The sequence below is a fragment of the Rasamsonia byssochlamydoides genome (assembly GCF_041956645.1).
Source record: "Rasamsonia byssochlamydoides strain NRRL 3658 unplaced genomic scaffold VTN77scaffold_8, whole genome shotgun sequence".
NCBI classification, from domain to species: Eukaryota; Fungi; Ascomycota; class Eurotiomycetes; order Eurotiales; family Trichocomaceae; genus Rasamsonia; species Rasamsonia byssochlamydoides.
In genome coordinates, this window is record NW_027192391.1 from 345883 (window position 1) to 372773 (window position 26891).

At 50.1% G+C, this 26891-nt stretch overlaps 5 protein-coding genes across 5 annotated transcripts; 1 reads left to right on the top strand and 4 right to left on the bottom strand.

Annotated features, from left to right (window-relative positions):
- Window positions 1–205: 205 nt before the first annotated feature.
- Window positions 206–3999, bottom strand: VTN77DRAFT_8948 (uncharacterized protein; the record flags this gene model as incomplete). Its single annotated transcript, XM_069425501.1, has 3 exons — window positions 206–2925; window positions 2976–3846; window positions 3934–3999. 3 exons carry the CDS (start codon window positions 3997–3999, stop codon window positions 206–208), a joined length of 3657 nt encoding a protein of 1218 aa, XP_069280825.1.
- Window positions 4000–4652: 653 nt separating this feature from the next.
- On the bottom strand, window positions 4653–6938 carry VTN77DRAFT_8949 (uncharacterized protein; the record flags this gene model as incomplete). Its single annotated transcript, XM_069425502.1, has 3 exons — window positions 4653–6125; window positions 6180–6325; window positions 6485–6938. 3 exons carry the CDS (start codon window positions 6936–6938, stop codon window positions 4653–4655), a joined length of 2073 nt encoding a protein of 690 aa, XP_069280826.1.
- A 1209-nt stretch (window positions 6939–8147) lies between these two features.
- VTN77DRAFT_8950 (uncharacterized protein) lies at window positions 8148–9374 on the bottom strand (the record flags this gene model as incomplete). Its single annotated transcript, XM_069425504.1, has 3 exons — window positions 8148–8271; window positions 8343–9082; window positions 9144–9374. The coding sequence occupies 3 exons, from the start codon at window positions 9372–9374 to the stop codon at window positions 8148–8150; spliced, it is 1095 nt and encodes a 364-aa protein (XP_069280827.1).
- A 2360-nt stretch (window positions 9375–11734) lies between these two features.
- Window positions 11735–12816, top strand: VTN77DRAFT_8951 (40S ribosomal protein eS6; the record flags this gene model as incomplete). Its single annotated transcript, XM_069425505.1, has 6 exons — window positions 11735–11839; window positions 11953–12025; window positions 12090–12110; window positions 12171–12269; window positions 12336–12654; window positions 12720–12816. The coding sequence occupies 6 exons, from the start codon at window positions 11735–11737 to the stop codon at window positions 12814–12816; spliced, it is 714 nt and encodes a 237-aa protein (XP_069280828.1).
- A 1602-nt stretch (window positions 12817–14418) lies between these two features.
- Window positions 14419–26891, bottom strand: VTN77DRAFT_8952 (uncharacterized protein; the record flags this gene model as incomplete). Its single annotated transcript, XM_069425506.1, has 7 exons — window positions 14419–14513; window positions 14572–14916; window positions 14974–18798; window positions 18858–18938; window positions 18997–22818; window positions 22882–26761; window positions 26844–26891. 7 exons carry the CDS (start codon window positions 26889–26891, stop codon window positions 14419–14421), a joined length of 12096 nt encoding a protein of 4031 aa, XP_069280829.1.

Consider the following 26891-nt stretch of genomic DNA (forward strand, 5'->3'; position numbering starts at 1 on the left):
AAGAATAATATGACTGCCACAGACCTTCCCTTTCAACCCATCAACCAATGACCCATTGCACCAAAACCCCTCTGTAATCCAGCAGAAAACAACAAATAAAAGGAGAAAATAGATACATAACAGTAAAGACGGGTAAATTAATACAGATGTGCGAAGATATATGAAGATACCAAAGTTGTACGACATGGCCATATCATGTAAGGTCTCAACCACCAAATAGACTCCGAACCTGAGGGCCACAGTCCGCGCCATTAGATTGGTTAACAGCCGGACTTTCATGTCCAAGATGTGAAAAGGATGGAGAACTCGACGGAGTCATCACGATATCGTCCTTCGTGACTAGCTGAAATTTGAACATTGTTTTTCTCCTCTTCGGCGTAGCATTTCCAGAATCGGTCGCAGGTGATATATCCGAATCCACCGGCGAAATGTCAAACGACGGTGCAGAACGCTTCTGCTTGGTCGGCGTTACAGAATCCTGCTGAGACGATGGTCCAGCATCTTCAAAATAATTATCAGGAATAGGCATTTCATGACGATCAAAAAATCCCGGGGGATCTCTCAAGTAGGCAGCCCCTGTGGATGCTTCATCCTCTGGCATAGGAATGAACTTCTCGTTCTGGATGATTGAACTCATTCTTGAGTCCTCCAACATATCCTTCTCTGCATGCTGAAGCTCCGTGTTGGTCATTTCTTTTCTTCTCCGCAACATCTTGTCTTCCAACGTGTCTTTAAGAACCAACGTCTCAACAAAAACAGGCTTCGTTTGCCCAATCCTGTGTGCCCGCTTTATCGCCTGGCTCTCGACGTTGGGCCTCCAAATCGGGTTCACAATGAACACACGGGATGCGCTGGCAACATGCAGACCATGAGAAGCTTGTCGCAAGTCCATAAGCAGGACGCGAACGTCCCCGGACTCATCAAACAGGGACAAATACTCCGCCTTCTGGCTGGTCTTCAAAGTGTTGGCATAGATGCGAAAGTCGATACCTAGCATCTCCAGCCCTTCAGCAATCCAAAAGGCCGTATTGTTGTTTTCATAGAAAATAATGATCTTTTCTGTCTTGTGCAACTCCAGGACTCTGTCTAGCAAATAGGTTAACTTTGCAGAGGTGGTCGCCACCACCTTAGCTCGCGAAAGCCGCGACGCGGGAGGTAAGCTTTTCTTCAGCCCCTTTGAAAACGTCTTCTTCGGAGATTCGCGCTCTGGTTTGGGTTTGTGGACTAAATTATCCGCGACTCCTGTTTCGGCAGCAGCGGCGTTCTTCTTTCCTGCGCGCTCGGCGATTTCGCGTCGTGCCTTAATACCGGCACCTGCAAGACCTTCTGCCGGATCATCAGCTGTGAGACGTGAAGTGACAAACTTTTGCGCAAGTCTAGCTTGAGAAATTCCCAATAGGAGAGGCTCTTGCCGGTCTTCAGACGATGTCAGCCCCCACAGAGTCCGAGCATGTTCAGGGAAGTCCTGGACGAAGACTCCCAATTCGTCGAGCTGGCAGAAAGCATGCCAGCTTCTGCAATCTAGTGCTTTCTGCGCAATTCGAATGCCCTCAGACAGCAATTCGATATCTTCAGATACCATCCTTCCCTTGTTTTTCTCTAGGTAATCCACCGCGTAATGGACCGAATTCTCGAGATCCTTTTGATCGAAGCCGGTCCACCAAAACCCTGCCTGTCGTAGGTTGTTGATTGTCGAAATAAGATGCTTTCTATTCCTCCGGTGGAACATGTAATCTTGATCCTTCCGCTCGGAGGTGATGGCGTTGGACGTTAGGTTGAACAGGAATAGGTTGATTGCAAGCTTGTCGTAAAAGGTTGGCTCAAGGTAGACCACTCTGTTGTGCAGCCTTGGAAGCGGGAGTTCGCGGTTGATCACGTCCAAACGATGTCTCACGACCAAGCTCTGAAGAGTGGCTCGAAGCGAGGGCGCCTTTCTCCGCTTTCCATCTTCGCCAATGGGCTTCATGTATCTTGTCCAGTTTGCTGGATCATCAGCACGCGAGTTCGACCAGGGCTTCAGGTCCAGGAACTCGACGACGATGAGGCGCAATTTATCCAAATCTTTCAACTCTTCATCCACTGCATTCCCAGTCTTCTTCCGAGCTCGCAGAACAGAGGAGGCTGTCTCATCAGGAGATTCCGTGTCACTCGTTTGAGTCTCCTGTGATGCTAGGCTAATTTCAAGCCCGTATAGTCCGGTGGACGGTGTTCCAGAGACAATCCATCGACGCTCCACATGGATCTGCTCCAGCATATGGACAGTACTGGTTTTGTGCCCATGACCAGCGACATTGTGGCCCTCGTCCACAATAATACGAAGCCAGTGAAATTTTTTCAGCGGCGAGTGATATTCCAAACGAGCGTGAGCACGGCGATTATTGATTGGCTCTCCTGCCTCCTTTTCAAAGCGTACTCTAGAGAAGAGAATAATGTCATATTGCAGGAGTTCCTCTGCTGGAGGGGTTCTATCCGCGCTTGTCCGAAGGATAAGAACCCTGAGCCCTTCTGTATGAGTTGCAATCTGATGTCTCCAATGGTCAACAAGATTAGGAGGTACAATAATCAGGGTCCCAGAACACAGAGTAAGATGAGTAGGGGGCGCACGTGACTTTGCTCCTTCGCGACTCTGGTATTTTGACGGCGGCGGCGGTATTGTATACGTTCCGCGATTCCGCTCGCAGGCCCGCACACATCGATCGAGATGCATGCCCGCTTCGCTCAGCTGGTCAAAGTAGCTCCTCCACGGGACGGAAAAGCGACCGGCAGTGGCGGCCGCCATCTCCATGAGAGAACCAGTAGATGGGCGAACCGGATTCGTGGTCTCCTGATATTGAACTGGGATTCGAGGAACATGGCCGCGAGTTGCCAGGATCACTGCGAGGCAAATCAGGGTCTTCCCACAACCCATGGTTTCTGAGAGGATACCTGTAATAGAATTAGAGACAAATGATCGCCGCAATTCTCAGGAACATTACCTCCGCAAGCCTCTGAATACAGCCGTTTCTCACGCAGAACGATCCCTTCCTCCTTATCGTAATAATATTCTTGGCCAGAAGGACTTCGGTAGGCTTGTAATCGTGGATCCAACATTTGTGCCGGCTGCACTTCTCGTTGAACCATAGTAGCCGCTGAACGACGCTGATAGGGATATAACGGCGTTTTGAGTCCAACCACACTCGAGCATTCTCCGTGACTTGTTGACACGCCGAGTAAATCTTCCATTGCACGCCGGCCATATGGGTCTTTTATGTTCTCCACATTGGGCTTCGGGTTGTCCAAGGTATTGAAAATATACCACAAGGACTCATCTTCCTCCGCATCCACACTCTTCTGTGTTGTATTTCCATCGGTAACAAAACTTCCCTCCCAAGCCTCTGGCGAGCTATCTATTCTGGACATAACCACTCGTAACGCCCGCCTCAGCGACGTACTCGACCGCGGAATGAGCTTGCGGCCCGTGTCATCTGGTAGAACAAACACACGCACATAAGACCATCCTGGATGATTGTCATAGACATGCCATTGAGTTCTGATCCACCGATGTTTTTCTAAGCTAACAAGCTCCGCATGAGGGAATCCAGATCCTTCGGATGATTCGTCGTTGGGATCGGACGGGTTATCACACTTCCTCAAAATTCCAACAGGAATATAATTCTTCAACTCTCCGAGGCCCTCTGGCTTTTGCGCCTCATTCACGGACTCCGTCTGTATCTGTGATGATGACGATGAAGAAAGCGTTGAAGAAGACGACGTGGAAACAGTAATATGAGGAGTGAATTGGACATTGTGCATCGGCGATACGATCATTTCTGTACCTATCGAGCAGAAACTATCTATTTCATTCGTCTAAGATAAGAGCAAACATGTTAGTACAATCTTGATGTGACCCTCGGATGCAAGTCTGCAAATTGAGGTGCGCCTGAAGGAACCAACCTTGGAGACAATACTTGTTCCTGGTGGAACAGTCAACACAGGAGCACGATCTTTAGAGGCCATCATTGGCTATAAGGATAGTCGATAATCGTTTTCTGGATGCGTATAGGCGCACATTATGCATCGACGCTGTGCCGAGAAGGTTTGCAGGATTAGTAACCATCAATTCACGAAGTATTAGTCTTATCCAAGGTGACAGAAGAGAGCTATCAGGATTGTCCAAGAAGTCTCAGGGCAATGCTTCGCCCATAGTGATTTACTATTCACTCCCGGAGGCAAGAGACTTGTCTTGAACAAAGTGATAGCGATGCGAGAGGGGACTCGAGGCAGAACGGCGGGCTTTCACCATAAAGGAGGTTCTCATTGGCCAATGATTCTCACCGCCTTTGCCGATTTGCATTGCGCCTGCCGTTTTGGGTTATATTGAAATCCTGGAACCTTACTCCCTATTCAGCGGAAACCGAAGAGTTGCATTCTACAAGAACCAAAGGTTTCCCATCCTTGTCAGTCTCAAAGCTGAATTCAAATAGATGACATATAAAGACTTCCTTCTAACCAAAATAAAATACATGCAACGACGCGTAAATGACACGAACGCATTCGTCAGAAGCGCCCGCTCGCGCGAATATTAAGGTGAATCAAGGTGTCCGGGATCAGCGTTCGACAACAATGATGATGATGATGATTATGATGCAAGAGATGCTAAATGTTTTAGCTAACTAACGCGTCAAGAAGTCTTCGATTTCAAAGCCCACCCGTCTCAATGCTTTCTCCTCGAGCTCTTTCGCAGAATCAGGTGTCCTTCTGACTATGAGAGTTCTCGCATCATTCAGACGAACTTCGACCGGGTTCCCCACGCCGTGTCGATCCAGCTCTTCCCTATCGCATTCTCGTATGTGGACTGTCACGTCCGGGCCGACACAGCCCCGCCAGAGTGACGCCATCCACTGCCAATGGTCCAAGGGTGCGTAAGAGTCGTTTATGGGAATGGAACATGCAAACATGTCTGCCGTGGTGAGCTGATACCGTGGCACCAGGGCAATGGGGACTGGATTAGGGACTTTCGCATGGGAAACAGAGGTTTGGCCCAGTCCATTGGCCAGTCCGTTGTTCGAAGATATCATGGGTGAGGATACTTGTGTCCGTGAAGACCTCGGAACGATGGATTTTGGTGACACAGGTGACGAAGAGTCTTCAACAGCTCTGGTTCCATTGGATCCAGACTTCGACAGAATGAATTGGGAAATTTCATCCGAAATTCGATGCCAGACGGAAATGACATTGAGGTAGTCACCCCTTTCGCCCGCCTTAGGGGGGTTCTGACGTGGTCGAATCTCGGGTCCTTCGAAGACACGAACCGCATACTTCCCGTCCTTAGTCAAAAGAGTCCCGAGATATTTAAGCATGATATTAACCAAGGCCGGATCTTGCCCATCCACTGCGATCACCGCGCCTCGAGGCAGAGAATTCTTCGCTGTGGAACGATTGGTGAGTGGCGGGGAGATCTTGGATAGCACCTTGATCTTGTTCACAACCGGTATGGTCATCACCGTGGCTTCAACATCATGTTGATTCTGGAGAGATGAAAGACTGGTTTTCAATGGTGGGAGTGTAAGACTGGGATCATAATACCTGTCATCCTCAAGTCGACGATTGGTGCGACCATTAGTCGCTGATTCACAATGGCTCCGGAAATATGCCACCCCCGGACGAGAGACATAGGTTTTCTGCGAGGACAGGGAATATCGCTCCATGCCATGGCTACCCTCCTGAGGACTGGGCTTGTGAATCCCACTACTGGTCAAGCGACGGCGTTTGACGTCGGCGGATGGAGAGTCAGTCTCCTTCCAGCAACATTGGCGCGAAGCCCGGCGACTGATGTCGTCGCGTAACTGCGAAGGACTCGGAGGACGAGCAGGAGCGTCTCTGGCTCCCCGAGAAGAATTGATGTGAGAAGCTATATCCGCCTGGGAAGACCGAGTACTAGATATCTGCCCACCGCTCGTGGTCAAGGGCGTGTCCGGGGCCGAGGGAGGATTCATAAGGCGACCACCACAACGATTGCAGACTGTAGCTCCAGCCGGATTGTTGCTTATACTGGAGCTTGTGTTGCGGGAACAGCTATCCCGTCCAACCCGACGAGGCTGATAGCGATAATCTGGATACTGCTGCTGATGTCGAGCTTTCTCTGCCTGTTCCACTGATGATCAGCATTGTCTTCGAATCCACGTCACCAGGAGCAGTACCTCCGCCAGCGCTTTCCATTGCTCTTTCGTCTCGTTGGGCAGCGCTCTCCATTGTTCTCCAATGATCTTGGAAATCTCCGGATTGGCAAGTCCTGGGTTTTGTGCCACGACAGCGGCTTGGTAGTGTTGCCGGTACAATATGAAAGCTGTTTGTCCAGAAGAGTTAGCCCTTCACGATGGACGCCAGAAGAAAATTTATATACCAAGGCACCAAGATCCATGTGTGCTATTGCAAAGAAAAAATCGATCCTCAGCTGGTCTCAGAGGAAGGAAACATCCAAGATATGTTTCTCTCTAGTACATACCATTTCGAGGTCTCGGGATCTTTGGATCAGGCTGGCATAGACAGAACTGTGTGACAGATCCCTTCGCAGACTCTGTCTTGGTTGGGCTAGACGAGGTTGATCGGTCCGTAGGAGAGACTTCATCCGCTAATACCGGTGCGACCTGCTTGGTCGTAGTCAAAATTCTCACAGGGATCTGGTTCTGAGCCACTTTCTCCTGATTGAGGGATAAAATCTGCATTTGACTCAAGGCTGTTGAGCAATTTGTAGGTTCGGCGAGATGATGATAGCTGCCATTTGGACGGGAGATAGGCAGACCGTCGATTCTGTCCGTCACAACCGTCGTGACTGGTGGAAGGCCATGAGGATTATACATGATCTTGTGCTCCAGGAGGCTGCTGGTTTGCCTATTGATTCTACCCGTCGGCTCATCGTACAGGGCCGCAGGCCTGGGGAGAACTCGATCGAAAGACATGGGCAGAAGAGAACCGACCAGGACGCTAACATGAAAGATCGTCTAAGTATCTATAAGATCGAGGCATGAGCAAGAAGGGAAAGAAGACGAAGAAACCCGCCTCGACACGAAGATGTACCGTACAAGAAGATTTTATTTATTATGAGCTTTATTATAAAAAAAAAAATTATATCTTGCCATTCGGATGCCGCGACTTGCTCCATGGCATCAATCAGCACCGTCCACTGACCGAGGCGAGTGAGCCGTGGCGGACAGAACCATGGCGGTGCAAGCAAAGGCCCTTTGTTACATACATATGTACACTCCCACTGTCACTTCCATTTTTAGGAGACTTTGCTCCTGCCCCGCCTCTTTGTCCGCGACTCTGACGGCACGAGGTCCATTTGCAAACAATTGATGCTAAATTAACAACAGATCGATGGATCAGTGGTTCATGGGAAAGTATGGAAAGGCCAGTCTTGGACCATTGAAGCAAAGAAGAATGTGAGCGATTGTTATCTTCAGACAGATTTCTTTGTTGGGGGCCTACACCGGATGCGGCACACCGCAGCAGCGAAGTTACGCTTCTTTGACACGGAACCTCCCAATGCGATCATGACCGCCCGCCCTCAGGAATGGACCCTCCAAACGCGGTGATTGGGCCGGACCACGATCTCGCAGTAACCACAGTCTGATTGAAAGAATCAAAGAAGAGACAAGGCGATTACGACACGGTCCATTCTAGAACCCAATCGGTGGATGTGGGAGACGGTTCGACACCGGGGTTGCAAGACCGAGATCCGCCATGAAGTCACGACTTCAGATGAGCATTCCCGATTGTGGTGGAGAGCTGCAGGTGCACCGCATATCCACTTTTCCTTTTCCTTCAAGATCGATCGGATAGTACGGAGTATGTTCTGACGGACAGGTCGAGAACCTCGACAAACTTGGACTTTGGCAGACTTTCTCTAGACGTCTATGGTCAAGTCTTTCGTTCGACGGAAAAGACATGTTACGTCTCACGGTCAGTTTCATAGAGTCCACCAATTCGGCAGGTCTCCAGCACTCTAGCGAAAGGATCCGAGGGTTGTTTAGCCACAAACCGACGGCGGTGGAATTAAAGAGGAACGAGGAAAAGAAGAGGAAACAATGCAGCGTTTGACAATTGCGCAGCTAACGGCTCTAGCTGCCGGCGACTGGCTTGGATTTACTTTCAGACTGCGACCCTGTCTAGGACGCAGATTCCCTTCTCTGATGCTCGGGAGCGGTGTGATTTAACCAGAGACCTTCGATGCCATGGAAAACCTCAGTGCCCAGAATTCTGTGAGCTGATGGACCAAGATGCATATCATCCCTGCAATCGCTGTTAGCTCCTTCAAGACTCCCTTTGTTTCCACGGTTGTTGACCCGGTGGGCGTTACTTACCAGAAGAGGAATTTCTCGGGATTTTCACATGGCTTTCCACTCGAGAATAGCGACTTATTTCGGTTCTGGACACAGGCATTTTCAACATCCTCCCAGCCCGGGTCTTCATTCTTTCCCAATTCGTGGGCATCATTAATCCCGGCGGCGAAAAACTGAAACTCGCGGATCTGATCGAGCATAAAATGATTTGTGTCAAAGAGATAGATGGATCCGCGATTCCATTCCTTTGCTTTATTGCGCAGTTCACCGTTCCAAGTATTGACCAAGGTGACCATATTCTTCTGCTCGTCCAGATCCCGGGATGGAGTGAATGCAGGAAGGAAGGTCACATCAACTGACATCATTAGGATGATTTTGGTGTCGTTCGACCCCCATCTCTCCGACAGGATGTTCAGCTGCTCGAATAGGGAGTCGATACTATGACTGACGGAAAGCTTCGCCTGGTTGTAGTCCTCTCCTAGGAATTTCCACAGGTCCCAAACCACGAAGGATACGGCAAAGATTGTATTATTCTGTCGTTCCTGAATGGCTTCGTGAGACAGTCCTTCTTTTTGCAAAGCGTCCTGTTCGGCGGTGATCCACTGATCGATCTGAGATCTGAGGTCTGGCAACGGCTGCTCTTGCAGCCATGCCAGCCCTGAATTGAAAGACTGCAATTCTGTGTTATCTACCACTGCTCCGGCATACCGTTCTTGGGAGAGTGGCGCGGTCTGAGCCAGATTCTCAAGGTGGCAAGGGAACTGAAAAAAAATCAGCTGAGTCCGTTTGATCTGAGACAGGATGGAATCGGTGTTTGTTTACCATTGAACAGAGCCATTCCGTCCACAGGGGACCTTGTTCTTCATTGCGGGACGCACTGTCGCTCCACGAATCGCCAAAGACAACCAGCCTCTGCTGTGAGATCTGAAGCGCGGGATGATGCTTGTTTGCGATTGGCAGGTAGTCGCTGGACGTCCACAGCAGCCGGACAGAGAACAAGATACTGCACCCTGCCAAGGCACTGAGAAGGTAGAATTTGCTCACAAAGCGCATTGCTGGAATTTCGACTGGGTCCGTGGATAATGACAAATACTGTTTTTCTTTCGAATGCGCTTAAAGCAGACAAAGCTTTGCCTTTCTTTCTGTCTGCTTCCGTATGTTGTCACTCTTTGTCTCGGTTCTGTGGCGTCCAAGGCATTAAAAATAGCAGAAAGAAAGACGACGGTAGTGGAGGAAAAGGACGGCTGATGAGAATAGTACTATAGAGATGTTATTTCCTCGAGGAAATGTAAAGGACAGCAAACAGAAAGGACTGAAGGCACTGTAGCATTGAAAGGATACGGTCAGTCCAATGAGGCTCGACTAGAGCGGAGGTTAGAAATCGCGAGTATTATAGGGAAGACATCATGATTGAGCCGCGGACGCAGCCAGCGCAGGAACTGGTCTTGTCGTCTTGCGTACGGAGGTACAAAGATGAGGCTACAGCCAGTAAAGTACTTTTTAAGTCTTTGGCCAGGCTCTTTGCTGGGAATAGTTGCCGCGCGTCCCAGCCTTGCCCAGGGGATGAAGACATAATCCTACGGGGTCTGGCTAAGCCCGTACGGAGCGCCTCGGACGCAGTAGTCCGTACAGCGCATCCATCGGCATCTTGGATCCTGTCGCGTGCTCCGCTGCCGGGTACGAGATTTTAGTGCGGGCAGGAAAAAAGGGCGTTAAGAGAGCTCGCTAATCAAACCCCATCTTCCTAACACGTTATGGTTGGAGCTGTTGGCGCGCCAGTCTCGTCTCGTCCACTCTTTCACTAGTCTACCATCGCCTCCAATTATTGACACCTCTTATTGACTGACATTGGCGCTGTCGGCGGGATTTGGGCGGCCGCCCATGGTTCGGACAAATACCACCCCTCAACAAGAAAAAATATTGTTTCAAGGAGATATGATGTCTCTTGCCTGCCTACCCACTGTATTAACCGTCTACTGCAAAAAGGCGATTAAGTAAGTATTACTAGGTATGCAGCATGCCTGCACGGAGAAATTATTATTAGGCTATTACCTAGGCAGTGTGGGGAGGTGCCGGAATTTAGAAAGGCTTACGTAGGCTGGGCTCACGAGCTGGGCACTTAAAACGCTTGGTTGATAAGACTAGATCTGATAAGGTGTAGCCCTGCTGTCCGGAGGCAAGAACTAGTCTGGTCTCTGCGTGATCATTGGCTGCTGAGTCTAGAGTCTACCATATTGCGAATTTGTCTATTTGTCTCGAGCTATTTTGTCGTTGTTACCAGTAACTCCGAAGTCACGAGGTCACGGCTAAGTCACAGATGAGTCTTGAAGCACGTTGTTCTACGGATACCGGATACCCCGTGTAAATATCCTCCTTCCGAAACCGGCCACGTTCGTGTACGGAGTACTCCGTACTGTATATAGGAGACTGGTTATGATACATCACGTCTAACTATGTAGTAGTCTACACTCTGCACAATTTTTATGTGAGGATTACAAATCATTTCGTGATGACTCAACCATTGATAATCGGCCAAATTATGCCTTCTCGAGATTGGATATCGCCACGTTACCATTACTCTTGACACCTTCAAGGTGTGCCTGTCAAAAGAAGCTTACTGATTGTGCCAGGGGTTACCGTTACACCGCCTGGTCAGCAGCCACTCCCAGCTGACGTTAAACATGTCACCAGTGCCACCACTACAGAACTGGTAGATGCAACTCGCAAACTGGCTGTCGTAGATAAAGCAAAGTTCTGGAGAGATGTCACAATCCTTGATGTATCTGGGCTCCAGAGTCACGTAGCATGGTTGGTTGGTTTAGCAGCGCAAGCCAAGGCTGGCTCTGAATAATGGTGACCCCTCACAATGTTCACCACAGCGAATTGAAATGTGTCCTCAACTGCATCATTAATAAACTGGCCAGGAAAATTTCAGATATTGACAACTAGCAGATAGGAATGTAAAGGAACGAGGCGATGAACGGGTCAGAGACAGCTGCAGCAGGTGTGACCAGCATATTCACAACGAGTGAGGTTCTAAAAACAGTGGTGGTTTCCGAGGAAATGGCGTTGCTTGCCTATCAGATCGTGTCCACTGTCCATAAAATATTTGATTGCAGATGAGCAAGGCCGACTTACTACTACTACTCGATGCGATCTCCAGTCACATGATAACGGCTCACGTGGCAGTAAAGCGGCTGACATAAGCAGCCCTATTGGAAAGCTTGGCAATCCCTGGACAAGTTTAGCGGCGTGTTAGTCAGCGGCCCACACACAGGGAAATCTCGCTACACCACGCCCACACCGAAATTTCCCACACAGGAGTGTGGACGACCAACATCTCGACGACCTCCAACCCTCCGCGACTTGTCGACAGCCTCGCGCCCCCGTCTTGACCGCGCAACTCCGTCAAGATGAAGCTCAACATCTCCTACCCGGCCAATGGGTCGCAAAAGTTGATCGAGATCGACGATGAGCGCAAGCTCCGTGCGTTCATGGAGAAGCGCATGGGAACCGAAGTCAGCAAGCCCCCTCTCCGTTCAGCCTTTTTTGAACTCCTTCGCCAGCAACGGTGGAAAACACAAAAATCTGTGAAGAGCATACGACTGATGGGTTATTTGTGTATTTGCAGGTTCCCGGCGACTCCCTCGGTGAAGAATTCAAGGGTTACCTGTTCAAGATCACCGGTGGTAACGATAAGCAGGGTATGGTTTCATTTCCTCCCAAAATTAACGGGAAGACGTTACGGTATAGCTGACGATTAGAAAGGTTTCCCCATGAAGCAGGGTGGTATGTTCGCGGTCGATTCGGTTCTTACGCGGTATTCCCCCGACTAATTGATTCCGACAGTTCTCCTTCCCCACCGTGTCAAGCTTCTCCTCAGCGATGGCCACAGCTGCTACCGCCCCCGTCGTACCGGAGAGAGGAAGCGCAAGAGTGTCCGTGGAGGTACATTAATCTTCTCCCCTCGATGATTACGACCAGTGCAGTATCTCACAGTATATGTCTTTCTAGCCATCACCGGCCCCGACCTGTCTGTCCTCGCTCTCAGCATCATCAAGCAGGGTGAGAACGACATCCCCGGTCTCACCGACGTTGTGAACCCCAAGAGACTCGGTCCCAAGCGTGCCACCAAGATCCGACGATTCTTCGGTCTCGACAAGAAGGACGATGTCCGCAAGTTCGTCATCCGCCGTACCGTGACCCGTGAGGGCAAGAAGGAGTACACCAAGGCCCCCAAGATCCAGCGTCTGGTGACCCCTCAGCGTCTCCAGCGCAAGCGTCACAGGATTGCCCTGAAGCGCCGCCGTGCGGAGGCTGCCCGGGAGGCTGCGTAAGTTTCCCTGTCTTCAGCTTCCTTACCTAGGTGTCTGAACTAACTCGTTTTCTCCTCCATAGCAACGAATACGCCAAGCTTCTGGCTTCTCGTGTCCAGGAAGAGAAGGCCAAGCGCACGGAGCTGCGCAAGCGGAGAGCCTCTTCGTTGAAGAAATAAATTTCGAGGCAAGGGGTTGTTGTTGTTGTCTGTTGGTGATCGAGTCTTCGACTCCTGAGCTACAACCACGGCTCGGAGAGAAATTTTTAATGATGGCAAAGGGCAGAGGACTGGGAACCAAATTAGAAAACCGCATAGACGAGAGTGATGAATTCTTTTTTTTTTAAGAACCATGAAATGAAAAAAAGATTCCTCACATCATCGTCTGTGTAGTTTGTACGGCGGAGTGCGAAAAAAAATATTGGAGGGAAATCATCATTATCACTTTGTGCTTTTCTTCTCTTATTGTTTTGAAAAATGGCAAATGGCATGACAACGGGTTTAAGTTTACCACGGGGTTTTTGCTTTTGCTGTGCTGTACTCCATCCCATCCATATCCATATCCAATCCAAACACCATATTATCCATTCAAACATTGGAGTCTCATCATGTTTTTTTTTCCTCTCCCGTAAATAATGAAAAAAAAAATCAAAATCGAGGTGTATTATCCAGTCACACTATATGTAGTACTTGTATGTACATGTACATACATACATCCCATTTTCTGACTGAGGCATAGGAAAAGAAAGCGTCGTTTAAGTGTAACTGCTGATCCGATCATAAACACACATTTCTTCCCGCGCGGAAGGGACCACGATATTAATCTTCCCGGCCAACTTGGATACCTACATACCTAGCCTGATCAAATACATAGGTATCTTAAGATGAGAAGCCCGCCCCCGCCCCAGAAGTAAATCAGATCAAGTTTCTTTCAAGGAAAAAAAATTTTTTCCCCAGGACCAAGCCAGGCTTGAAGCCTCGGTCTATAATATAATAATAAGCTCAGCTGTTCTGTGAAAAGAGAAGAAAGTATCGAGGACAATTAATATTGATTAATGGGAATGAACCCCCGGAATTACCTAATCCTTTGGACAGGAACCTGCAACTTGGTGGGAGTGAGTGAATGAGTGAGTGACTTGGGGAGACCCCAGCAAAGATATTGGATATTGTGGAAAGAAAGAATTCAATGAAAAAAATGAGGGTTTATTTATTTTACAAGCAGATGACGCCAATAACAGGTTGCGGATTGAGTTTTATATACCCTGCGGCAGATGAAGAGAAAATGTCAGAGTTTCACTTCCCATGACTTCTTGCATGTGGCAAAGCAAGTCCTCCCGACTCTATCTACAGATGCAGCACTCTCTAAGACGACCATGACAGGCAGATGACTGCTATTAGGTAACTTTTCAAATTGGAAGGATCTAAGAATTAATTACACACATGACAAATAACCACATCCTTAGGCTATCGTCACACTGAAGTATCGGCTGACCTGCACTTCAGCCAATTCTTCCAGTACAACTGTAGCATAGTCCCTTGGACACAGTAGATCCCTCCCTCGTCATCACTGCACAACCCCTGATGAAAATCAAAACATCACAAATCTAAAATACAAAGGCCCACGACGCATCCTCCATCCGTCAAATGCAAAGAAAAGAAAAAAATTTCCCCTTTTTTCTTTTCAATTTCAAAGACAACCAGCAAAAAAAAAATCTCGAGCGCCAACGCACGCTTGGATATAATGCGCATATGCCCATAATCATCGAGAAAAGCCCCTGGTCTTCATGCGAACCCAAAGTATTCACTACCGGCGGTCATCGCAGTGTACAGACGCTGCCTAAGCTCCTCGTAACTTTCATATTCCGGCAGATCAAGCTCTACATAAGACCCGTCAGCGAACCAAAATCCACAATCGAAGAAGAATGAGGCACTTACGGTTGAAGCATGTGTGGGAACTGGGAAGGCGATCTTTGTTGCCATAGTCACGATGGATGTTGAATTTGCTAAATCCATTCATGCCCTCAAGCTCCTTGAAACCATTGAGCGGAACTTTGCTGGTACCCGTGACGAACTGGAGCAACTTGGCACGTTCTTCTTTGTCGAAGGACCGGACAGCACGCCAGAACCACTGGATCTGCGGGGACGAGGCTGAGTAGTTGTGATACTCAGTGTTGTTCTTCCAGTCGTCCACGTCAATCTCGGGCAGGCCAGAAATCAGTAGTTCTAGTTCCTGTTCGTTGAAAATGGAGATGAGGTCCGGTGGGATAATATCATGGAAACCTTTGGGATCCATTAGCATTTATTAATCCATGGGGTGGACGTCTTCGGATAACTCACCTTTAAGGAAGTTGTCCAGCTGTTCCTTGACGGAGCCAACCAAGCGGTATTCGACCACCCGTTGTACATATTCTTCTTTGTTCTCCTGAGTGACCGGAATATTGCGACCGTTAGGGACAAGGTCAATGATCTGCTTCTCTCCAAAGTCGTCCGTTTCAACAGCGAACGTTTCGGTGATAATGTCCGTGATGTCGTTCTCCAGCATCCACAATAGAGACTTGTAGTAATCCAGGTCGAGAGTCTCCATATCCTTGATCGATACGGACTTTCCGAGAATTCTCTTGTATACAGCTCTGCTGAAGTGGCAGTCAAGAACACGGCCTTCGTATAATGCCTTGCCGATGATCCGACCAATGAACTTGAAGAACATCAGATGCTCGGAGTTGACACCACTCAGGCGGTTCGGATGGAACGTGGTCCGATCAGAGGCGACAGGGATGAACAATGCATAGTTGGGATTGAACATTCCACGAGCGAGAACTTGGAACCATTCTCTAGTCACACCTCCCGCATCTACACCCTCCTCGCCATGGAACCGAATATTCAATTTGCCGTATTTCACCTCTTCTGCCGTCTTGAAATAGAGAGACTTGAATGAATCCAGGAAAACCTGATCTCTCCGGACGGAAAGCTGAAGAGGGGGATGAGGGTGTCGGGCTTCGGTACCACGTGCGTGGAGACGACGAGTAAAGTAATTGCGCTTGTTGTCGAATTCCAAGACCTTGGGATTCTTGACTAGGAGGGAAAACGTTCCGCTCATGAGCCTGGGATTCTGGCGAACAAGCTCATTGAGGATCTTTCGATGATCTTCTGTAAATTTGAAGAACAGATTCTCCATGCTGGAGCTTGCATCAGGAGGCGGACTAGACACAGAAAACTCCCTGCCGCGCCGGGTGAGAGGCGCATCCTTCAAACTAGTATTCTTGCAAACGACCATGAGGGACTCGATCAGAGGAAGTAGGGTTGTCGCGACGTTCAACATGTTCTCCTTCTGCCGAATGAGCGTCAAGCAGTCGCTCAATTTGCCCCAGAGCGGACCGAATGTGGAGCTCTCAAACAGGGTCTTCAACACGTCCTCTTTGGGAGCGGACTCTGGCTCCGCGCCCTTAATCTTTTCTAGTCGGCTGGGGTCAAACAAGTAGTCCAGTGCCGTCAAGACACGAAGCAGCTTCGCTTGATCGGAACTGGCGGGGGAGAACTTCGAAAGCGCCAGACCTTGCAAGTCAGTACCGGACCGCGCTTGTTGAATATGGAACAACAGTTCATCGAGATCCGTCAAAATTGATTCACTCAAGGCTTGCGCTTGGCTAATCAATTCCTTTCCAATGATGTCCTTGGCCCCTGGAATTGCGGAAAGGTTGTTGATTGTGGACAGGGTGTCTCGGAAAGTCTTGCCATTACACTCTCTGGCTGCCAAGATGCGGACCACCAGCTGCAGATTATGTTCCGGAACAACAGGAGGCTCAATTGTCCGTCTCTTAGGCTTATCTTCTTCAACACTTGGCTTTGGAACCTCTGCTTCAGCAGGCTCCACTGACTCGGACGCGTCTTCTTGCAGGGGAGCGGCCTCCGTCATGGTGGTATCTTGCGCAGCCTCCGTTGACTCGATTACTTCGTTGTTTTGACTTCGGTCTTCCGCAGGCTCCTCCGCACCGGGTCGCTCAGGCTGCTTGCCCTTCCCCTCTTCCTGCTTCTCTTTCTCACGCCGAAGAAGCAATGTGAGGGGCTGAGTTATGGTGCTGAGAAGGCTGGACAGTTGCTCCATGCAATTCGGGCTTTCCATGATCAACTTGCGGTCCAAGAGCGACAGCAGTGCATTCAGAGCGAACTTGTTTGCCCGATTCTCCTTGCCCTTGCCCTTACGGAATGCCTTGAGTTTGAGGGCAGAGGCAGAGTCATGTTCGGTAAGGAAAAACCAGGAAATGTGCGGGTTGTACTGAGTCAGGAAAGAGAGTGTTCCGAGGCATTGCTGCACAACCATGAGTGGTGTCACTTCATTGTTAGCACTCGGAGTCGTCTGGTAAGACAGTGTTCGCTTGGCAGATTGGGGTGTCTTCTGGACTGAAGGTGTTTTAGCACGGAGTGACAAATGGGCAAAGCTGCGCTCGATAGCGGTGACATCCGCACTTCCATCTTGAAGGATCGAAAGCAGAAGAGTGATGACCTCCACCCGGTTTTGGCGATTTTCGCAGACATTATGAAGAATGTCATTCAGCTGGTGGCGGGCGTTACCCTGAAGAGGCATGAACATCAGGCGAAGTAACGTCGCAACGCCAGCCTTGTCGAGTATTTGAACGACCTGACGACGCTGAGGCTTTTTGGTGTCTTGACGTTCCGCCTCTTCGTCCCGCTGCCGCTGATCGATTCGACCAACATCGCCAAATTGGGCCAATCTTCGACCGGTAAGAGCACGAGCCTCCGAAAGGAATTCCGGACCCAACGATGCAAGGATTTCCTCCGGTTGGTCAGCAAGGACAGCCTGTCGCAGTGACGGATCGAGAGTAGCGATGAAACTGGCCGGATCCATATCTTCCGCATGAGCAGGAGCACCGCTTGCCGCGGCTTGCCTGCGAGCGTTCTCCCGCTCTCGACGGCGACGGGCTGCAGCCTCCTGCTGCAACAGTTCTTCGCGGATTTCGGGTGGTAGGGCTTCGAGGAACTCTTGGTTTATCTCAGTCGGTTCCTCTCCAGATGCCACAGCCTGGGAACGTTGCTCTGCAAGTTGTTGCATGATAACTTCTTCCCTAATATCTTCCGGGAGTGCCTCCAGATACTCCGGATCAATTTCCAAGCCAGTGATATCAACCTGACGACCCCTAATCGTAGTATGCACGCGGCGAGGTGGTTCAGCCGGGCCAGCTTCGGGAGCTTCAGCGGTCGGAGCTGTCACTTCGGCGGCACCCCGCTCAGTGATCTGAACACCATCCATTGGTTCCCCAACCTCCTCTGTATCTGCAGCCGCGGCTCTCTGTTCTGCTTGACTCTCCAGTTCTTGCTGGCGTCGCATGGCTTCCTCCTCTTCCTTGCGCTTCTTCTCCCTTTCTTCTTCCTCTTTGGCGAGGCGCTCTTGTCGTTCTTTCTCAGCCCTCTCTTCTTCGCGGCGTTTCCGCTCTTCCTCTAACTCCTTCTGTCTCCTCTTTTCTTCTTCAATAGCAGGTGGAACAAGGACACGTAGCAGGGAGTTGACAATGCGCTGAGCCTTCTCCACGTAACCACTACTGAAGAGAATGCGAGCTTCTTCTTGCCACCGAGTCGGGGTGTTTGCCAGTGCGAAGCTGATCGCTTGAGACGGGTCGTCACGAGATCGGACATGAGCAGTTTGCGGTTGGCCTAATCCGAAAATATCTTGGATGCGGTTGCCGGGCATGATAGCACGTCGATCGACGTGGACATGTATGCCATCAGGGCGCGTGATCACGCCGAATCCTGGGCCCCCTTGACCTCCGATAGCCTGCATTATGGCGTTCATGAAACTGACAGGGCTGTCCATAGAAACTAGGCGCCCAGTTGAAGTGGGATCAACACTATGAACCCAGTCCGTAAACGCCTCGTTTCCAGGTCCACGGGTCTGCCCAGGTACCTCAGGACCACGATCGCTTCGTATCAGGAGGGGATTTGTACCGTCATCGGTATTGCGAGAGGTAATTTGAGCGCGATGTGAACGGTAAGGAGGTATCGGTATTATACCATGACGATTGGGCACCCCTCCGGGGAAGGTAGTCCATGCTTGCGGCATCCCACGATAGCGATGATGGTGATGGTGATGATGATGTCGAGGAACCGGAGCTTCCTCACCTTCCCATCCCCACGGTTCGATATCTTCATCTAATAATAATTGACTGGTTAGACTCAGACTAATGATATCATTCGGGGTTTATATTTACCATCGTAGCCCTCGTAAGATCCTTGATCTTCATCCAGTTCATCAAGTTCTTCCTCCAGTTCATCGATTTCCTCTTCCTCATCTGCAGCGGCGAGAATCAGTACAAGAGGAACAACATGAAGAACCCAACGCAAACTTACCTTCATCTTCGTTTATCTCGTCGTCTCCCATGTCGTCTTGAACATCGCCTCCCAAGCTATTGGCCCGGAAATCTTCAACTCCGCCAGCTGCCTCATTAAGGACACGGAAAAGATCCTCAAAGCGCTGAGTATCACCATGTTGATCCGCCTGTCTGATATCTTCAAGTTCGTTCTCAAATTGATTCAACATCTCCGCTTCTTCATTGTCCTCGGACATTTCTTCGCTCTCCCATTCGTCATCATCACCTTCCGCCAAGCTGTCGTTGTCATTGTCGCCCGTAATCTCTCCAGCCATCACCTCGTCATCGGCATCCATATCAGAATCTTCGTCTTCATCTTCATCTTCCTCGTCGTCATCTTCATCATCTTCGTCCTCATCTTCGTCAATGAGAACTTCGATATCCATGCCAGTGTCTCCAGGCAAACCCTCAATAGGACCAGGCCCTTCAATGTCCTCGTCTTCATCGCTGACGACCTCTCCATCATCTTCAGGAAGATCTTCGTCATAATCCATTTCTTCCCCGTATTCATCATCGTACAACTCATCATCCTCCTCTGACTCCTCTTCGCTGGTTTCCTCCTCATGGCTAGGCTCTAGCATACCTAAAGTGGAATGCCTGAAAAGATCAGGAGTCTCCTCACGATCGTCATCCATGTCCGAAACAGATGTAGCCGATGAGATTTCATCCTCCTCTGTTTCACCTGGCGCCGATATACTCGAGGTCTCACTCAAAATGACGGCAGTCTGCGTAAGTTTATTCAAAGGGCGAAGGATGTATTTGATCACCCTCTTGGACGCAGGGAAATTCAGATCAATATCTGCTATGGAAGCAGTCAGAGCCGAGATGAAATGCTTCTCAAACATAGTCTTGGCAAGCTGCCTGGTGGACGAAGGGAAAGTGCTCTCGCCACTTGCGAATGTGTAGCCACTAAGCATCTTGTCAAACAGATCAGCCAGGCACATCAAGCGTGAATATTTGACATCTAGGATCTCATTAGAGGCCATTGCATCCCTGTATGACTTCAACGCATGTTCAAGTACGAATCGCCGCACAAAGAGCAACTCAGGTTCCTCTTCTTCGTCCTCCGTATTACGTCGCTTGCCGTTTCCGCCAAATTCCCCAGTCCTCGTACACAATGCAACGATCACTCGCATTGCACAGGCGGATGTGTTGCTGCGCTTTTTAAATGCCACAGACTCGTCATGCTCTAATGTACCGACAGGGATGAGAACGTTCAGAAGATAGTTCAGGACACCTGACCGCGGTTTCGATGGAGTAGTCGCTAGAGGGTCAGCTTTGCGTGAGAAGTTGATGAACTCAACCTTTGTACGATTGTATGACGACAGAAGTTCCGTTAGGCACTGGAGGAGGAAGCAACGATAGATGTAGATAGGGTGTTCGTCGGCTTTGAATGTCGTCTTCTCCGGTTTTTTAGAAGAACTTCGTGCAGCAGTTAGGTCCGCACTGGAAGACGACGGAGAGGGTTCGCCATTTGACATCTCAACATCCATCTGTGATTCTGACCGATCAGCCCCAGACGGTTCGGCGTTTTCCGGCGCGGGTTCTTTGTCGTCGACATCTTTATAGGACAGCAATTCCGAAAGCAGATAATGAATGACGCCATCGGGATGTTCAACAACGGGAGGTTTAAGCTCTACGGCCTTGCCCTTTTCCTTGTGTTCTGTCGGCGCAATAGTTTCGCCTGACTCTGTGGTTTCCATATCCTTATCGGCATTGCCACCATCTTTGAGAACAGATGACGATCCCGCCGAGGTGTCGGTCTTGTCCGTCTTCAAGGCGAGCACCTGCGGTCGTTGATGGGAGTCATATCTTTGAAGCTTGAGCTTTTCGTTTGTAACCTCCACGAACAATTCTGGTGACCTCAGCACCAGGTGCGACATTTGTCGAACGTATCCTGTGGTATCCGTTTGCCGGGAGGACCTGGACTCGAAGTGGGTAACGATCTCACTCCTCATTATTTGTCGAATAGTCTCTTCGTCTTCTACAATGTGTCTGAGTATAAGCATGAACGCACTTTGCAATTTCTCATTCGTGGAGCTTGCAAGCTGCTTCACCATGACGAAGAGCCGTTGCAAATTTCGCTTCTCCCCCATACGCACTGCAATAGTTCGATTCCGGGTGAGAATGACGAGAATTCGACACACAGATAGGGCGAGTGAGTCATCCTTCCCTATTCGCGGAAGGATCTCCAAAAGAGATTCGAATAGCTGCGTTTTCTCGCCATATGAGATGAGAGGTTCCTCAAGTTGTGCCGGCTCCTCATTGACGTCAGGCTCGTCAAAACTAGGGGGGTTCCAACGGATCTGAGGCGGCTGAGCGTCGTCTGACAACAACTTTTCGAGGACGAGGAGCACTTGTCCGATCCATGGCGAGGGTTCTTCGGTGGCCTTATCTGAAGGTGGGATTTTGATGAATCCGAGAAGGGTTAGGAAACACTCTTTCAACTCCCCTAACGTTGCGGAATATATGTCCTTATCCTGAAGTATCAGCGCAAGAAGATTGGCGTAGGCGGCGATCTTCTTGCCAGAAGGCCGGAGATCATCTTCCGTTTGCAGGGAAACCAGTGACTGGACCAGCGTCTCTCCAGCCTCTTTCCGGAAACCGTCAGGATCACGATGCTTCTTCGTGGCAGCAGCGATCAGGTCTGCCAGTTCGAATGTAACATCATGATGGACATTGAGAACATCCAGGCAACGTTCTATCAGGTTGGACCTAACCTTGTCACGCTCAGCATCGAGGTCTTCAATTGTGGCAACTTCTCGTCTTCTAGGTTGTTCCGAGGGCTGCGATGCAGAGTCGGCTGAGGGGTTCCCGCGATTCGCAGAGGAGCGCTCTTCGGCAGTATCGCGCATAAGATTTTCCTGGTCATTAAGAATGTGGCTCAAAGCTCGAGCAAGGAACTCCGCACGGTTGCCAGAATCGTCCTCAGCCTCTCTGTTCTGACCCTGTTGCAAATCTTCTGTGGAACGACCTGAAGCCTGCGCGAGAAGCATTGCAAGAGAGGAATGGTCTAAAAGACCACCAGCGAATGGAGGAGCATCCCCTACAGGTGTGTCCTCTGTTGAATCTCCCGGAGCGGCTCCGGATCTCAAGGATGACTCAATGTCGTATGGCGGCGGTGGGAGCCTTGCCGGAGGACGCAGCCAGTTCTGCGCTTTGCAATACTCCTCAGCGGCAGAAAGGGCATTGTTGCAACGGTAGAGAGCTTCTCGTGCAAGGTCCTTGTCGAACCCTCTCTCGCGCAGCGTGGCCAGCCGTTCTCTGTTGATCGTAAATATTTTCTTGACAGGATCTGCCAGAAACTGAGGGGTGTCAGATCGTCGAGCAGCCCCAGTTTCGTACTCCCCTTCGAGAGCCGAGCGAAGGATATCAACCAGACATTTAACAATAGAACTCGACGCCTGATCGACAAAATCAGAGCTCCACAACTCCCTGACCATTGGAAGGACCTCCATTCGAAGATCCACTAAGAACTGAGCTGGATGAAAGTAATCCGGACGGTCACGCTCTCTTTCAGTTCCAGCCAAAGCCTGTGTCTGATTTGAGTGCATGATATATCTCGCATTGGTAATTTCAGAAAAGAAAGTCAGAATGATCTTCATCCCTCCGTATGCAGAAGCAAGTCGGGCAGATTTATCCGGATCGTCGAATTGTCCAACTTGGCCAACTTGGGGAGCCAGAGCCTTAATCTCGCGCAGAAAGATATCGCAAAGACCTTTCATCACTTTCAACCCGTTCTGTTTCTTAAATGCGAGTAGGATTAAGGTCAAACAGTGGGAATGGGATCGCTCAGTGGTAGCTAAGACAGAAAAAGGCAAGTCAGCAGCGAGCGTTTCCTAAGGGACCCGAAGGAGAAACTCACTCTCAAAAAGCAACTGTGAGAAAGAAGACAGAATGACAATGAGGTAGGAGAACCGATCCTTGATATTAGAGCTCCTGTTTGGAGCACCCAGCTGGAGTTGACGAAGCACAACACTGGCAATCGAATCCGCCACAATAGACGCATTCTGTCGTTGATAACTATCGATCCTCCGTTTTCCAATGATTCCATGCCCAAGCAGGTGGAAGAAGCCCGTGATTGAAGAAGGCAAAGAGCTCAAAAGATAACGAAGAGTTTGCGCGTTCTTGAATGCAGCGCCATCTTCACTCACCTTCGCTGTCGAAGGCTTAGGAGCACCTGAGGCGTCATCACCTTGGGCTGCAGTTCCTTCTGCAACGTTGCCATCGCCAGAGTTAAAGGCCTCGTTGGCATTCAAGAGTCCAAGGGCGTCGTTGCCCTCTCCATTGCCCAGATCGTATCCCCGCACCTTCGTGGCTTCGTTCCAGCGCTCCGGGATATTCTTCTGAAGAAGTATCTCTTCCCATACACAAGCGGCATGTAGATGTCCCAGAGCCGTAACAAGAGCGGAGTACCGGTCGGCTAAATTCACTTGAGTAAACGCTGAAGTTTGCTGGCTGGGACGAGTCTGGTACATCGGCGGAGTGTAAACTTCACGCAAGATGTCCGTGAGGATATGAACAGCCACCAGATGCTTCGCAAAATAAGTCCCACGAGATTTTGCAACTTCAACATTTTCACCGTTGTCTCCGTCCTCGACGCTAACCTCGGAGTCTGGCTTCGTGAGCAAAGTGAAGAAGCCATTTGGTTTCGATTCCAGCCAAAAATCGGAAATACTATCAACGGCACTTTGGGCTCGCTTGACAAGAGACGGCATGACGAGGTGCGGCTTCGTCTCTGCCAGCATATGAACCAACTGGGTAAGTTCGTGATTCGCTTCACTGTTCCGGAAATCGAACGGGAGACTGGGAAGAGTGGCAAAGTCCAACACCAATTCGACGCCGCCGGATTCGATGAAATAGGTGCAATTGGTCTGATTTTCAAAGAAAGCGCCCAGGAATCGTAGAACCGGGTACAGGTAATTGGCGACCGTAAGTCCATGACGATCTTTGTCTGTTACTTCCAAGGGCCCATTCTCTGGTAAACCGAGCTGGTTCACATCACCGACAATCATCTTGCCGCCATTAGGAAGGGTGGCCTCATTTAACTCCGGAGTAATAAACTGTCCACCGCTTTCGATTGACTTTTCAAACGGCACGCCAATCTCTCCGAGCAGAGAAGAGGAGCCTCCAACCACAGACTGCTTTCCCTCTTTATCCTGAGTCCACAGCTTAGCACCAGCTCCATGCTCCCAAGCTTTTCTCTTGCACAAAAGGCCAACGCGAGCAACCATGACCATGACAGCGGTCATTACCGACTGCTTAAGGGCCGGATGATGCCTAACCAGCTCGTCAAAGGTTGTTCCTAGCGAACGCACAAGGTTGGCATCATCCTTCATGCATTTGACATGCTCAGGGCTCTCGAAAATTTCAAAATAGCTCTCCAGAGCGCCCGAAGCTTGGAAAAGCTCTAGCCCAGTCGAATTCAAGCAAATTGCACCGAAAGCTTGCGGGATGCAAGACATAGCTTCAGTAGCTGGCAAGATTCCACGAGCCAACGGCTTAGCGTCTGGCCTAATAAGAGGGTACTCAGGAGTCTTCATGTCTCCGTGGGACCACTCTCCCGAAGATGTAGCAGCCGGCTGAGAGGAAGGAACTTGGTCGCTGGTCGCTGACGGTTCTGGATTTTCTGGAACGTTCAAATCCCTAAGCACGATTGCTTCCAAGAGACTCTTACTGAGACCCGCCTCGGCGATAACAGCGTAGCTAGTCGGCTCATTATGGATGAAGCTACTGAGAATGTTGACAGCTCCACTCCAAACGTGTGCACCAAAAACTCGTGCATTCTCAAAGACTAGACGGAGGGCTGTCAGCAACGGAGGAGAGTCGATCAGGTTTCGCAGTAAACGATCAAACCCGCCACCGCTATGTTGCATGATATGGTTGACGAATCTGAAGAGCCATCGAAGAGATTGTTGCTGGAAGTACGGGATCTCGTAGTCGACTGAGGGTGTCCGGAACTCAGGGCGCATCCCTGCTCCCCGGGACACATTGTCAAAGGCGGACTTGGACTCGAATCCGATCAGCTCGGAGATTGCATCAAAGCCTTTGGCATTGGCGAGGGTACCAAGGGCGTCTCGGACGGCGTGGACAAAGGTGTCGAGGAATTCCAGAACGCGAGGATAGACCCGGCGAGCCTTTTCGGTCCGAAGATTGAGGATATCGACAAACATCGGAATCAAGCCGGCGGCGACGAGAGTCTCAGGAGTTCTAGAGCTTGCGCCTGGGAGCGTCCTCAGTAACGCAAACAATGCGTCCCGCCACTCATCTTGCCCAGAATCTTCTCCGTCCACATCTTCGCTCCCGAGTTCGTTGATCGCTTTTCGAGTTAGGAACATAAGAATGCCGTGGTTGACATTGACATTGAGGGCTGCGCAAACATCGACAGCTCTCGATTTGTGCTTCGCGAGTCCGTCAAGAGCATTCAGGGCAAGCGTTTGCGTGGTCCGAGAAGCTCCAAGGTCTCCACTAGCGCCTAGGTGGACCAGTTCTGCGAGCTGATAGACAAGTTGAAGACGTTTAGGTTGATCAGAGTCTTGCTGGAGAATTTTCTGCTGGAAAACGGCTTCAGGATAAACGTAAACCAGATTCGTGATCGCGAGGATCCGAATCGCAAGAAGTTGTTCTCGGCTAGAAGGAGAGTTGACCAGCGCTCGTGCGATACGAACTCGGTGAAGGAAGTCGTACTTCGATTCATTTGCTACTTCCGTTAACTTTGATTCCAAGAGATCTTCGGCTTTCGACGAAGAAATCTTCATGGACGGAATCTCGACCACCTTCGAGCCTCGCCCCGTCTCCTCAGGCTTCCCTGAAGGAGTATTGCCATACACCGTAGGCGATTCCTCCGTGCTTGATATGCGGCTGAACCGCGGGGTAGGAAGAGTCGCACTTCGACGTAAGGGCGTCGGGGTGGTTGGAGGTTGCTGCTGACTCTGCTCGCTTGCTGCACCTTCAGGAGCAGTCCTTGCCTGGTCGGAAGAGCCAGAGGGATAGTATACGGCACGAACGTTGCCCCATTCCTCCCAGCCATTGCTCTCTCGCAGCAACGAAATCATGTCATTCGCATCGTGCTTCGTCGGAACCGCTTTCTCCTTTCCCTTTGCCAAGACTGCTGGAGAAGTCGGAGCAGCAGGCGGCTTCGTAATGATTGTGGGCCGCGGAAAGGGTGAAGCGAGTTTTTGGACCTTTTCCAGGTCGATATTGTAGTGGGCTGCCAGCAAGCTCTGTTGGATATGAGTAGTACTGGCGTTCCGCTGACGAGCATGATATCGCTGAGCGAGAGAGAGAGCAAGACGCAGCGTAACCAGCAGAAGCGAATTCGATGTCGTGTTTAAGAGGTCATTCAGACGTTCGCTGCTGCTGTACAGACTGCGGTTGCCACACTTTTCCTGAAGAAGCTGAGAAAAGCTCAGGATGGCCTCCACAAGCTCTCTATCGCCTTCCGGTCCATAGCCGAGAGCATCAAGTTTGGTATCGATGTCTTCCGTTGCTGACCCGGCTGCTTCATTCGCATAGGAATCGGCCAAGAATGACCGACCAAAAGGCTTCGTCTGCGGACCCGAGTTGAGACCGTATCGATCGATCACGGAGGCTAGGATCTCATCGAACCGATTCAGCACCCCGATCCAATGATACAAGTCGCCTCGGGGGAAAGGCCATGATCGGGGAAGCGTCGAAAGATGGGAAGGAAGCTCTGGAATGGCGATTTTCGTGCATCGTGCGATAAAGTCTGACAAATACGGGGACTGCATTGAAATAACTGAATCAGCTCGAGGGCCCCGTGATTTGACTGAGGATGGTAGTGGGGTAAAAAAGTTGTTAACTTACAATTGTAGCCTCATGTTTCGAGCCCGCCACCTTCTTAATTCTCCCCAT